Source organism: Egretta garzetta, unplaced genomic scaffold (assembly GCF_000687185.1).
Source record: "Egretta garzetta isolate BGI_Z169 unplaced genomic scaffold, ASM68718v1 scaffold151, whole genome shotgun sequence".
In the NCBI taxonomy this organism is placed as follows: Eukaryota; Metazoa; Chordata; class Aves; order Pelecaniformes; family Ardeidae; genus Egretta; species Egretta garzetta.
Genome location: NW_009258615.1, coordinates 2,194,906 through 2,207,940, shown reverse-complemented (window position 1 = coordinate 2,207,940; position 13,035 = coordinate 2,194,906). Strand labels below are relative to the sequence as shown.

At 40.5% G+C, this 13,035-nt stretch overlaps 1 protein-coding gene across 3 annotated transcripts in view; it reads left to right on the top strand.

The window, feature by feature from the left end:
* The window catches only part of LDB2 (LIM domain binding 2), a 223,100-nt gene extending 210,363 nt beyond the window's left edge, over positions 1-12,737 (top strand). Inside the window, exons 6-8 of one of the 3 annotated variants that reach the window (XM_009648029.2) lie at positions 2,160-2,283; positions 3,428-3,573; positions 12,507-12,737. In XM_009648029.2, coding sequence (XP_009646324.1) covers positions 2,160-2,283; positions 3,428-3,573; positions 12,507-12,737 — 501 coding nt within the window. Of the gene's footprint in view, positions 1-2,159; positions 2,284-3,427; positions 3,580-9,717; positions 9,823-12,506 lie in introns of those variants that run through there. The other 2 variants (XM_009648028.2, XM_035903479.1) reach the window with 2 other exon arrangements.
* Positions 12,738-13,035: the final 298 nt, after the last annotated feature.

Below are 13,035 nucleotides of genomic sequence, written 5' to 3'. Positions count from 1 at the left end.
ATTATAGAAAGGATTAGCAGTCAAGATATCTACAGGCGGCAGGGACTGCGTAGTTCTCCTCAGTGCACATTACGGTTAGCGCACAATGGGAAACATCTTTGCCAGATGATAAAGAAGAAATAGTCTCTTTGTTGCCAACAATAAATATATACGGAGGAGTAAATGTGTCATGAATAAAGTGTCCCTAAGGAAATCTTGGAAGACCCTACATGTATATTTACATACTTCTAGTCCCAGCAGCAGTAGAGCTAAGTGAGCATAGTGCTCTGCCCAGGCTAACTAGTTTGTTAAGAATTATCACAGCTATCTTTTTCGTGCTAGTTGCTATCTGCTCATAATGAGACAATTTAGGCAGCCCTGCCAGAAATCCAGACTTTTGAGAACCAAAGCAACCGTGTCGATTACGATTGTGAATCTCGCTCACGCAAACACACACAAAACCCGAGCAAGTACCTGCAGGTTTCAGAATAAATTGAATGAGAACTCAACATACAACACCTCTTTCGCAGCATAAACTGGATCCTGCACACACTTTAAGACCTGATGCTCTTAACTTTTGGTAGAATATTGAAGCAGAGGAAAATCTGAGCCCAAAGTGCACAATCTGGTAGCAACTCTCTGACTATTGGATTACCTGGCAGATATTTAGCTACAAAAATATATGTAAAAAGTCTACATAAGAAAAAAGTCGATGAGGCAACTGCAGATTCAATTTCTGCAGTTGGAAAAACATGATTCCTCATACTGAAGCTCTTCATTCTCCCTGCTGCTTTATGTTATCTCTGTTTTAACTGCTGTTAATGAAAGGCTCATCAAAAGGCAGTGCCAATACACAATAATATTTAAATGCCGAATTAATCTCTTAGTCCTCATGGCAGCTCCCTTTCAGCTATTTTCCCTCCATACTTGGCATCTCCATTTGTATGAATGAGAGAGGGGTGCACATGGGGAGAGTGGAGCAAACATTGATCGGTCGTACAGCCCAGAGAGAAGAGTTTGCATCGTATTATATATTTGTTAAAGCATGGAAGGAAAACATTGCCTGCTGAAGTAAATCCAAGCAAGACCTGCTAAAATTAAGTAAATAAAACAAGACTCGGTGTAAGTTATGCCTTTGAAAAGTGACTGAAAATGGCATGCAAGCTCCATGTTTATTCTGTGTCAGCTATTTTCTTATCAAATCTGCTCAGTTAGCAAGTAAGGAACCTTTCCCTCCTATGCCCCAGCCCTGCAAATTTCAGGTGGAACATAGGGGTCAGCCTGGATTTTTTCTTCTCATGTAGGATGACCAAAAAACCAAGGATCCTGCAAAGAAGAGTAAGCCCTCAATTACATGTACACTATTCTGTAGTCTTCTGTGGCTTTGCGTAAGGTTTAACTGACTGGAAATTATTCTGTGGTGATAAACAGGAGGGAATAGAAACCCACTCACTGTGTTCTTTATGCTAGGTCTGCTGTGCTAACAGGAGCAAAAAGCGGTGAACGGTGATTTTAATTACTAAGTGAACAGATAGAAAATATATAAGACTATTTAAAGAAGACGTTTGCTTGAAATTCCATGTTTTCAGAAATCTCCAGCTTCGACGTAATAGAGCATTCAAGCTGATGAGGAAAATAAAATGCTTCTCTTTTTTTTCTTGGCATGTCATTCATGTGATGGGAAGAGAATGTACAGTCCTCAGAACAAGAAAGGAACAAAATTATTTGAATTATTTTGCATGCAATAGCAAGATAAAATATCATGTTTACAACCCTCATTTATGAGAAGTCTTCATTGTGGAGTGCAGCAGGTCAGAAGATCACCATGTGTACATTTTGCTATACGGGAATGATAACCCACCATGGGCATTTTATTATTTATTAATTCATCCTTGCAGCTTTAGCAATCAAGCATGAAAATTTTCTACTCTTCTGAAATCTCTGTAGTCTGGAAGACCAGAGTTGAAGTTTATCTGATTTCTTTTTTAAAATACTTAAGATAGCATATAGTGAGCAAAAGTTTTCTCAATTCAGAGTTTTGATCCTGCAATCCCAGTGCAGATTAAACTGAGCTGTACAAGGGTAAAAAAAGTCCAAGAATATACTTTTCAGCTATGTAAATACTGTTCAGCTGAGTCTTGCCTTGGGTGAAATCATTTTATTCTGACTTTTTCTTCCAGTTGTGTGTAATACTGGAGCCAATGCAGGAACTGATGTCAAGACATAAAACCTACAATCTAAGTCCTCGAGACTGCTTGAAGACTTGCTTGTTTCAAAAATGGCAGAGAATGGTGGCCCCACCAGGTATGTTTCATTTCCAGTGTTTTACTTACTTTATGGTTAAATTAATACAGAAACAATGGAAACATTTACTGCAAATTTACTTACGAAGGAAAGCAATAAGAATTAGCACTGTTCCAAAAGTAAGCCTGAAAATGATTCTGATGTTTTATGATTTCAGTTTGACCCGACTGATTTATAGATGTGCACATTGAGATGGTTTCACTATGACTAGGATATAATTTAGTACAAAAATATGTGTAGATGGAATGCAAAATGCCTACTGGCTCCATTAGAATTCATCCTTTGTGTAATTCAGCTTCCTGCTGTGACTCTGAAATTACAGCTACAATTCATAATTAATTGTCTTTGAGACTAATATAATGTTATTTACAGGCCTGGACCTAATCTCCTTCCTCTTACTCCTCAAAATAATAATTCTCTCTTTTTTCAGATTATTAAAGATTTCTGTATCTGAGACTATTCACAAGGGGGCGGGCCCAGGCCAAATTTTGAAAAGTACAATTGCCCCTCTGTTCTTTTCCAGTTTAAAAGTTATGTAATTGTCCTAATTCGGTCTGAGTTTGGGAGACTCACAGAGAAATGGCATTCAGTACTCTCTAACGTGTCCCCTTGGGAATGGCAGTTTTAAAGACGAAGCCCACATCAGCGGTAGAAGGAACTGAAATGGTAGCTGCTCATATGCTGTATCGGCGGCAGCAGTAGGGCAGAAAGCTCCCTTCAGCCTTTGCCTCTGGCCGGGTCAGCTGAGGCTGTACCCTACACCAGAATAAGACCTGGATTTGTGTTTAGCACTAACCATCACTTGCTGTGTGACCTTCAGCAGGTTACACGGTCAGTTTGAACATCATGGTAGGCATCATGGTATTCCTGTTGGTAAAATGCTTTCAAGTATCTTTTTAGATAATGCTGGGAGAGCAAACTTCATTAGTCCATTATACAAAACTGAAGGCAGATTCCATTGGTTTGGGTCCAAATATTATCCTATGGTTCCTATGCTAAATCTACTACGACTAGTACATATACTAGCAAACACAGGAATTCAAAACTAGATGAAAAAATATTTCAGCACTTCTGCCAATGGATCATTTTAGTACACGCTTTACAATATCTGCCATTTGCTTTCCTTCTTACCATTTTATTGCAGCAGAACCCACAAGACAACCGACAACCAAACGGAGAAAAAGGAAAAACTCTACCAGCAGCACTTCCAACAGCAGTGCTGGAAACAACGCAAATAGTACCAGCAGCAAGAAAAAGTCAGCTGCTGCAAACCTGAGTCTATCAAGTCAGGTACCTGTAAGTCTCACTTTCCTCTTAGGCCTGAATCGCTTACGGTGCTTTAACTCTTTCCTTACATTGTAAAGAAGGTGCATTCTTGAGCCTAAACGATCACAAGCAAAAGGTGATCTTGCACAGTGTGCTGTGGAAGCTGGGGAATTAGTGGGGAGATGTGAAGAAGCCATTCTGCAGTGCAGCTTTAACGAATAACCCTCAAGCAGGGGCATCCTAAGGACCAGATGTTATTTTTTTAAGGCCTGGGTGAACTCCCCTTCTTGTCAGTGGTTCCCCTGGTGGTGGGACTCAGGTTGGGGCTTGCATTTTTAGATATAGCATGAATCTTGCAGACATTCATCTGCCAGGTGCTAAGTGAGGATGAGTCCCCGTGGAACAGAACAGCCGTACCTGAGCAGAGCACTGGTCTCTCTACCTTAGTACCTTACCTCTAGTTGGTGCCGGGTTCAGCTGCTTCAGTGGAACAGCTTGCAAATTCACTTACCTGCAGAGGTTATGTCTTTTTCCAACCACTCCACTTGCAGAGGGTAGATCCCCTGGAATATGGGTCTCAGGTTATGCACCCTGCTAGCTGTAACTGTTGATATCCCAATTATATAGGGAACCACCAAGTGATTTTCAGAACTGTACCAGCACTTTAATAATCACATTTATTGCCTTATTCACAATATAGGGGTAGTCAGACCCCAAATTGTGACAAACTGTGCCTTAGTCAATAAGGAGAGAGCTTACGCATTTTAAAGCTAGGGAAATTAATTTAATATTATAGGAACTGTAAAGTGGTATCTTGGGAATAACATGCAGGGATTTTTATTGGATTTCTGATCAGCAGATAGGAAAGGGCTAGGTCTCTTCTGAAGCCTGACAAAGAATATAGGCCTTTTGTTAGCACAAAGCAGGCACTTCCTAGGAAGTTTGAATACCCAGATAAAGAAGAGGAGTAGACTAACACCAGTGAAATGAAATGAAGATTTTTGTTTAGCAACTGATTCAGCAATCCACTAGCTTACAGAAGCTTTGGGCTTCAGTACGTTAAACTCATATTTTCTCCTTGTCATATTAAAAGTTTCACATGGCTCGCGTCCTCGGGGTCAAGTTCTTACAAGGCCAGCTACCTGATCCCCTGGTGGCAGGGACCACTCTGCCTCACTGACTGTGTCTGCCAGAAAACCCCTTGGATCAATAATCAATCATATTCAAGAAAAAAACAGCAATTAGGTATAAAACTGAGCAACCAGCTTGTTCCCTGCTGTCTCCAGGTTTAAAAAGACAGTAACATGGCTTTATCTCAGCCTCTCCCTGCCCTGAGTTCAGTTCAGTGGGACCAGAATCTGACCCTCTGCTGCTCTTCAGCCTGCTCCTCCCTGGAGAGATGACTTTTGTTGGCTTCAGTGGTAGCCACGTTTGCTCGTACATTTGAGTGTGATTGAGCCCTCTGATAGTCGCCTGTTGCTCCCACTCATACTCAAGCTGACTTGAGGTACTGCAAAGCTAATCCTGATAGATGAAGTATTCAAGGTTACTTTTCTTGATGGAGGTGATAGTTGAGCATCTGAGACATAATGGTGAAGTTTAGCACAGTATGAGGGATGGATTTTTCATCTTCATTGACTTTCAGGAAGCTGCATAGTCAATATTTTTCAATATTGTTTGCTCTCTGTACCAGAGTAGCAAGGTGGCCCAAACTCTTGTATGGAGGATCAGGTTCCATTTTTAGGACTCTTCTCCTTTCCCTCTGCACAGTGGAAAATGCTTAGCTGTTCAGTTTGACATACTAACAGCTCTTCCCATCTTCCCCACAGCAAACATAGCAAACCAGATGGAACTGATGGTTGGGCCACCCTGTAGAGTAGACAGAACTCAAAATAATTTTAGCAGTAGGATATTTTGGTGTAAAACTATTCAACACTTTTCAGTGGAATAGAAAGATGTTACCATGCTTCTTCAAAATTATGCATTCTTTGAAGTGGGCCTTGTTACAGGCATGCCACTGCTTTCTGAAGTTAGTTGCAGATAGCAGTGACTTGCTTCCTGTTTGTTTCTCTTAACTTTACCTTAAAGCAAATCATTCACTAGTTGGTATTTTATTTTCCTTATGTGCAATAGAAGACAAGATATCCTCAAACACAATTTGACATTTTTCTATTAACTAAAAGTTTCATTTGGCCATAGAACTTTCTGTGAATGGGACTTTCCTGCTCAGTAGACAAAAAAACTATTGAAATTATTCATTTTCAGTGTTCAAAGCATTTTCCCCCTCATTATTAGAGAAGAGGAATGAAATCACTGCATCTTCTGTCCATATGACTCACATAACCAGAGCTAGTTTTAGTTCCATTTTTCCCATCATCCTCTCTGGAGAACCTCAGCAGTGAACTCATATCTGTACCAAACTTGGATTAACACAGAGTCATGTACTCCAGCTTTCTCTTTTTCTCCAGTGATTTCTTCCCAGCCAGCAAAAAGTCTCTCCTCCATAATGGAATCTAACTCCAATTTCCTGTCACTTTTATGCTTCTTTGTGGGTTTCTCTTGACAGTAAATTAATCCTGGTTAGAGAATGTTTCCTTAGCCTCCATTCTGTGTAATAGGTTTAGGACATCAGTAATTATTCAGTTTTGCTCCTACAGTAATGCTGTGTACACTATGGCATATGTGTTAACTTACTGTGTCCCTCATCCTCATTTCTCACCAACACCTTTTTTTGACAAGGTCTTCGTGTCTGGAAGAAGCAAATGTTCCATGTTCAGGACAGTGACCAGAAAGCAGTTGGAGTATCATCAGCTATGTCAAAGCTTGAAACTTCAGAGAGATTTCTCATTTTCCCCCTAGTCCCTTCCAGATCTTCAGATAAATACATGGGGCTAAGCAAACCTTGATCAATGAGGTGGACCAATTTTTATTACATACATGTTCTTCCTCAGTAATAGGAGGTTGTGCCATTTCCTCTGCCTGTGGTATTTTCTGATCAGTTCTTCAGGCAGGGACAGTGCTGACGATACAGAGCCAAGCCCAGAAAGTGAAATGATGTGGTTGTATTTCCATGCATGGGTTAGGTTGGCGCTGCACCCTGAAGTTCAGTTGCTGCAGCCTAATCAATCAGTATCATTTGTGCCCTTTGTGTTGCCTTATATATATTAGCGCTTTGGCTGTGTTGACATATTCTGGTACGTCTTTAGTGACACAGTCTTCAGAAGCATCTCACGGGTCTCTGCCAGTGGGTGGGTGTGCATCTTCCCTCTCATCAGTAATTTGAAAAGGGTCAGTCGCGGTCTGTCCTCATATCTTTAACTGGTTTTTATACTTTCTCAACCCTACTAAATAAAATACAAAGTTTTGCCCTTTTGACAGTCACTTGCACTCTGCTACACTCATTTTCCTTTGTAATGTGGTTTCTGTGATTCTGTTAGTTCTCATGCTACTGGTTGCAGACCTTCAGCATCTCCTTGTGTCAATATGACTCTTCCTGCCCAAGTCCCATGTTTAACAGCTTTCCTACATATTACATATTTCCTGAATTCTTAAAACAAATGTACTTAGCCAGCGTCCTACATGACTGCACTGCACAGCTCATGTTTAGGTTGGCCTATACTTGTCCAGTGATCCTTTTGTTGGAAGTAGAGCCAAGTGCCACTAAAGTCTCTCCAATAGCACAAATACAAAAACATTTTTCTCACCAGGAGTTTTCTTCTCCCAGGCTCTCATTGGTGCAGTCTCAATACTTGCAGTGATTTCCACCAATGCATTGGCTTTTTTTAGTGTGTAAAGAAAGTTGACGGAAGACGGACCCAGAAATTGTAGTCCCCTCAGCTGTCTTAGTCTCAGCAGACGCCAGTCATTTGAACTGTTCTCAGATTTGGTCATGTTCTCAATCACGTCTGATCTTTGGAAAAAATTTTAACTCACTGCACAGAAACTGGAATTACCAATTTCCCTTTTCCTCCAAACAAAGAGCAAAGATGGGCAAGACTCCTTCTGCGTGGCTCATAGAAAACCTGCCTTTCTAATGTTAGCTTTCCTATGATTTTAAAGAAATTAGTTGTCTAATTTGGGTGTGTCACTGCCTTATCGCACAGTGCTGATTTCCTCTAATATTTGAAGCTAGCTGCAGTGTTTTCCCAAGTCTTTGCTCGGTTTTCAAGCCTCTTTACTGGCTGATATTGTATTCCTTTCCCTTTTTCATATTCTTCTGTTTCAAATAAAACTTTCTTGCAAGCCCAGGCCAGTAGGGCAAGCCCAGTATGTAGAGCAGTGACTTGTATACACTGTGATCTGTGGATTATAGGTATATGCAAAATCATCAGGAGAGGTCCGTACAGCCATGCCACTTAAATATCACTTTCTGTTAAGTGTAATGGAAAACATCCACATTGATCCATTTTCATCTATTTGAATTTGGAAATTTGACAACAGTGTACAACTCTCACAAACTCTAACACCCATTGCTCTAGGCTGCTCCCAGTCATAACCATAGAAATTAATAGGTGGATTTTGCTTTCATTTACTAATGAAGATCCTGTTGAGTGTAATACTGTAACCATGAACCCAGTGAAATATCATTTGTGTTGGAAAGAATAAAGCATTGCTACATGCCACTAAGTAAATCAAATGTTCTTTGTTACATCCAGAGTCTTAATTAGAGCCTCCTTGCACTCTTTAAGCGAGTTACATACCACAGTAATCTCTCTTTCTCTTTGTAGTTCTCTGTAAGCTCCTCAAAAGCCAAATCCATAAATAAACCTGCTAATGTGGAAGGGAGCAATACAATCTCTTACGTGTTTCAGAAACAGGGGGTAGGTCTAGATGGCTTGTAATGGATGTAGTAGTACCAGAGCTACAGTTCCAGGGCCAGAAGATTAGTGTCAGAAATTATCCCATGTCTCCGAACTGTGCAATTCAGAATCTTAAGATTTAGCTGTAAGGAGATGAGAGTGAACAAATTGGGTTTCCAGTTGTTGCGCTTTAGGAAAAATATTCCAAACAAGACCAGAATGTCAAGTTAACAGAGAGGACTATGATGAGATGTGAAAGATAACCATTTTCCTCTAGAAAGTGTTTACTCTGAAACCTAATTAAAATGTCAGTTCTGTTTCTATAGATCATTTCAACACCAATGTCAGTCTGATGTTTCTGTCTTGGAGGCAGTGCAGTGACCATTACGGGTGTGGGCAGCAATGGGGCTCTCAGTCATTAATAATTTTCATGGCAAGGAGCTAAGAAGTCAATTATTAAAGTAATCACCACTAACACAATTCTGTAAGAAGGAAGGAAGGAAGACGTCAGGAGGAGGTACCCTTCTTCTTTTGACTTAGCACTTAGAGGTATGCTGGCTGCTAGAACTAGTGCAACCTTCAGTCCTTGGAGTATCAGGCTTGCTTGAACAATATACTTGATAGTTTCAGGCATTTTTAATTATCTCAGGCTTGTGAAGCACTGTTCTTCTTCTTCTGGGGACTGTGACACCTGAGCTATGAGCCAATCACCATGACACACTGAGTAGGGCTACGTATTAGCAGCAAAGATGGCAGGCACAGGGATTGGGAATTTTACGTGGCCCACCACACATTTTTTACCTCCAGACTCCAGTAAGACATTGTTTAGCCGTCAGATGCTCTTTAAAATCCCAAGTTTAAGAGTTTAGTTACATAACTGGGCATAGCAGAGCTAAACTTTGAGGCTAGGTATAAAAAAAGATGAAGCTTGAGAAATGACCGGTCTGTTAAATAGAAGTGCTTGCATTTGAGTTGTGTATGAAGTGATCTCTGTGTATAGTTTATATGCATCGATTTAAGTTTGGATGGCAATTAGGGTTATTTCAGGTTGAAAGGTATGATATACATGAAAGCTGCTTTTGTGGTTATATTATTAAATAACACATTTCTATCACATAATGTAAAACATCCACTGCTTTATTTACAGTGCTTCACTGCAACCATATTTTACTATCATGAGACATTCCTTGACCAAAAATGTTGTTTCTAATCGCAGAGTGAATTAATAAGATTGAGTGACTACAGTCTAAATCTTTTTTAAACTAATCTAGTCAAATATGTGCTACCATAACTAGGCCATAGCAGTGTGTGCTGCCGTGCTAGAGACTAGGGTTTAATTCTTGGATTCTGCTTCTCACTCCATGAGCAGGAGCTAGGAGCACTCCAGAGCTGCAGCCTCAACCCTGGGAGGGATGGAGCCTTGTGTCATTCAACAGCAGTGACCCCCACTGGCCAATTTAAGGAGAAGCATTGAGGGGCTCTAAAAGGAGTCACTTCCAGTCCTCCTCAGAGGTTGGTGGTCATTGCACGGGATCTAGTGAGTGGAGGTTCAATGGGGTGCACTCGGTGGGGTCTTCAGCTTTCAGTCTGAGGAGCAGAATCCTCTCTGGGGAGGAACCAGCATGTGCGCTTCCTGAGACACTATTTTTGCCTGACATAACTATAAGTGGCAGGATTGTCAAGAATATATATATTATTTTTTTAAATGTCCTGTAACTAATGCTGTCATATCTATCTTTTAAATAGAATGAGGGAAAACTCCACTAACCTCAATATAATTGTAGTTTAATTCCCAGAGAGAGAGAGAGAGAGAGAGACTCGATAGCATGGAGAGAAATCTAAGTGCAAACTGTCCTCTCAGTGGGCATCATTATATTAAAGGAATAATATTTGCAAAGAATCTGAGAAATTAGAGATGGAAATACTTACAAGGTCATTGAGCATCTCCCCGCTGATGCACGAATGTTTCCTACCACAGATTGAGATTTTTCCCAGCCCAGTGTTAGGTGACCTGAGCAGCAAAGCTAGCACTGTTCCAGAGGGGTCATTCATCCTCAGCCTGCGGTTCTCAGTAACAGGAGTATTGTCTCAGCAGTGGAGGTGACATTTTCGTTTACTTAATGTCATCTTAGTACCCTAGTTTACATCTCATCAGATTGGCCTAAAGTGATGCTCTTCCTTTCAGCACTTGCAGCTGTTAAGCATATTTACCCCTCCCAATCATCTGGTGGATGTAATACTCACTTAATTCTTTCACGTGGCCTCCCCAGCCAGCTGTTCTAGCCCCATAGTTATTTTTTATGTGCTTCTCTAAGTCTCATCCAAGCTGCCGACCTCTTGCTGGTACGGCAACAGGGCAAGAACTTGAGGTCCATACTCAAAGAGCGTTGAAGTAAGAGGAACTGTTGCCGCCTGGGTCTGTGATTCTGTATTTCAGCCACTGTGGTCCTTTTTGCCTGCCGTATCACACTGCACGCTCAAACCCACCTTGCTGTCCTCTGTCTGTTGTTTAGAGGGACGAAATCAATTAGGAAAAACTTTGGGTTATAAACACCTTTGTCTTTTAAACTTCTGTGTTGCAAAGCTGTGTGTGAGTTTTATTTAGCCACATAGTTTATGGATATATGGAGTAACAAAATATAGACAATGTAAAGAAGGAATCATGTAACAGTTTCTATCTACTCACAAATTTTTCACATAGCACAGGCTGAAAATGTGGTATAAGCATTCTTCTGTACCATGTCAGCCTCTGCTGAGGGATATCGAGAAACAGCGTAAATACTTAGGCAATGATTTGTATTGTTTCATGGGGAAGGGAGTACATATCCAATTAAAAAGAAACCTTACCGAATGCAAACATTTGCCTTCTGTTTGCTTTTTACAAATGCTTTTACATTCACAAGGAGGAACAGATCCTTTAAAATGTGAATCTGTTGTTCACTAGGATTCTTGGAAGGGCTTGTTAAACCAGCAGCTACAAAGCTAGTCATCTGGAATTACTGCACTTTTACCAAACGCTAGCTGATGTTGCCCTGCCACCTGAGCTGCATGGAAAGATTCCTCCCGCATATTTCTGTAGCGGTTAGCACAGCAGCCTGATTCTCCGTTGAACAGAGAGAACAAGCGAGCTCTCTGGCTTTGCACCTTTGCTTTCCGATCTCAAGTTTGCACCTTTCTATCCCATGCTGGTTAGGGTTTTTTGCAGCAAATCTGTGATGCACTGGAGTACAGTAGGCGGTTTACTTGTTTTCGTGGAAGGACAATTTGTACTTAAAGCAGTGATTAGATGAATTCTTTCTTTCTTGCATGCTTCAGTTTTTGATGACGACTAGCTTCATCAGTGTAATTATAATTAGCACTCTTCATCTTCCTTTTACGGTACCAGCTGGACAGATTGGTCCTCTTACTGCACAGATTGGCGGCAGGGTTGCCTACATGGAGTTAGGTGACAGGCACCATGAAATAACAGATGGTAAATTCAGGGCTTGTTGGCAATCAGCAGGTTTTTGCTAATGACTTAATTAGCTATGCAAATTGTCAAATCATTGTGAACATTGTTTTTATCGAAAACTTTACCTAAATTAATTACCATAATTAAGTAGCAGAATGTCAAGTATATTGGATGCGTAAAAGGGCTTGGCTGGCTATGGATAAGAGAGTTACCATCTTTATTAGAGTGCTGGGCTCCACATTTGAGAAGTCTGAGGATAAGAAATGCAGTTTCTTTTAAACTACTTTTAAAATACGCATATCGCCGAGTTGCAACTGATATGCACCCTGGTGCCTTTCCAAACAAAATGGCTCAGGAAAGAATTACTGGATAAAGGCTAAATACTTCAAGCAGGAGTTTAAGGCAGCTTCATAGCCTGCTTATTTGCTTAAAACCATGCGCGTTTTTCAGTCTACCTGGCTTTTCAGTTCTGGGGTTTCTGAGATCCAGAGCCATGAGCATGCGGCTAGAGACATGTGTTATAGCTTTTCATTTAAATTAGAAATAAAGTGTAAGCCTGTCTCCTGGTTCCTACTAAGCAGGAACTTTTAGCTCTGTTGTTCAAATATCACAAAGTTAAGAGATGCAAATTCTCTAACATGATTTTTTTAAGTTGATTTTTTCTCTCTCAAGGTTTCCATATAACAAATATTGGGTGCTGTTCACAGGATGTGATGGTGGTAGGAGAACCAACTCTGATGGGAGGCGAATTTGGGGATGAAGACGAAAGGCTTATCACTAGATTAGAGAATACACAGTATGATGCAGCAAATGGCATGGATGATGAAGAAGATTTCAACAATTCACCTGCACTGGGAAATAACAGCCCATGGAACAGCAAACCTCCTGCTAACCAGGAGACTAAATCTGAAAACCCCACACCACAAGCTTCCCAATAGGTTATTCTGCAGCAGTACCCACTGCAATGTATGTCAGGGGGTTATTAATTACTGTTTCACAGCATTCTTCAAAATAAAATTAAAAAACCCCACCTTTCAACGGATACAGTATCTCTTTCTAAACTAAAGCTATCCGATTTTTTTTAATTAGAGAAAACTCTTGTATAAGCTTCCATATACATTTCTTGGAAGCGTTCACATACAACGTGATACTGGCACTGACCTCAATTAAAGTAACTGAAAATTAAATAGCAGCTCATGGCAAATTTCTGACAATACATTTTATTGGAAGGGGTTG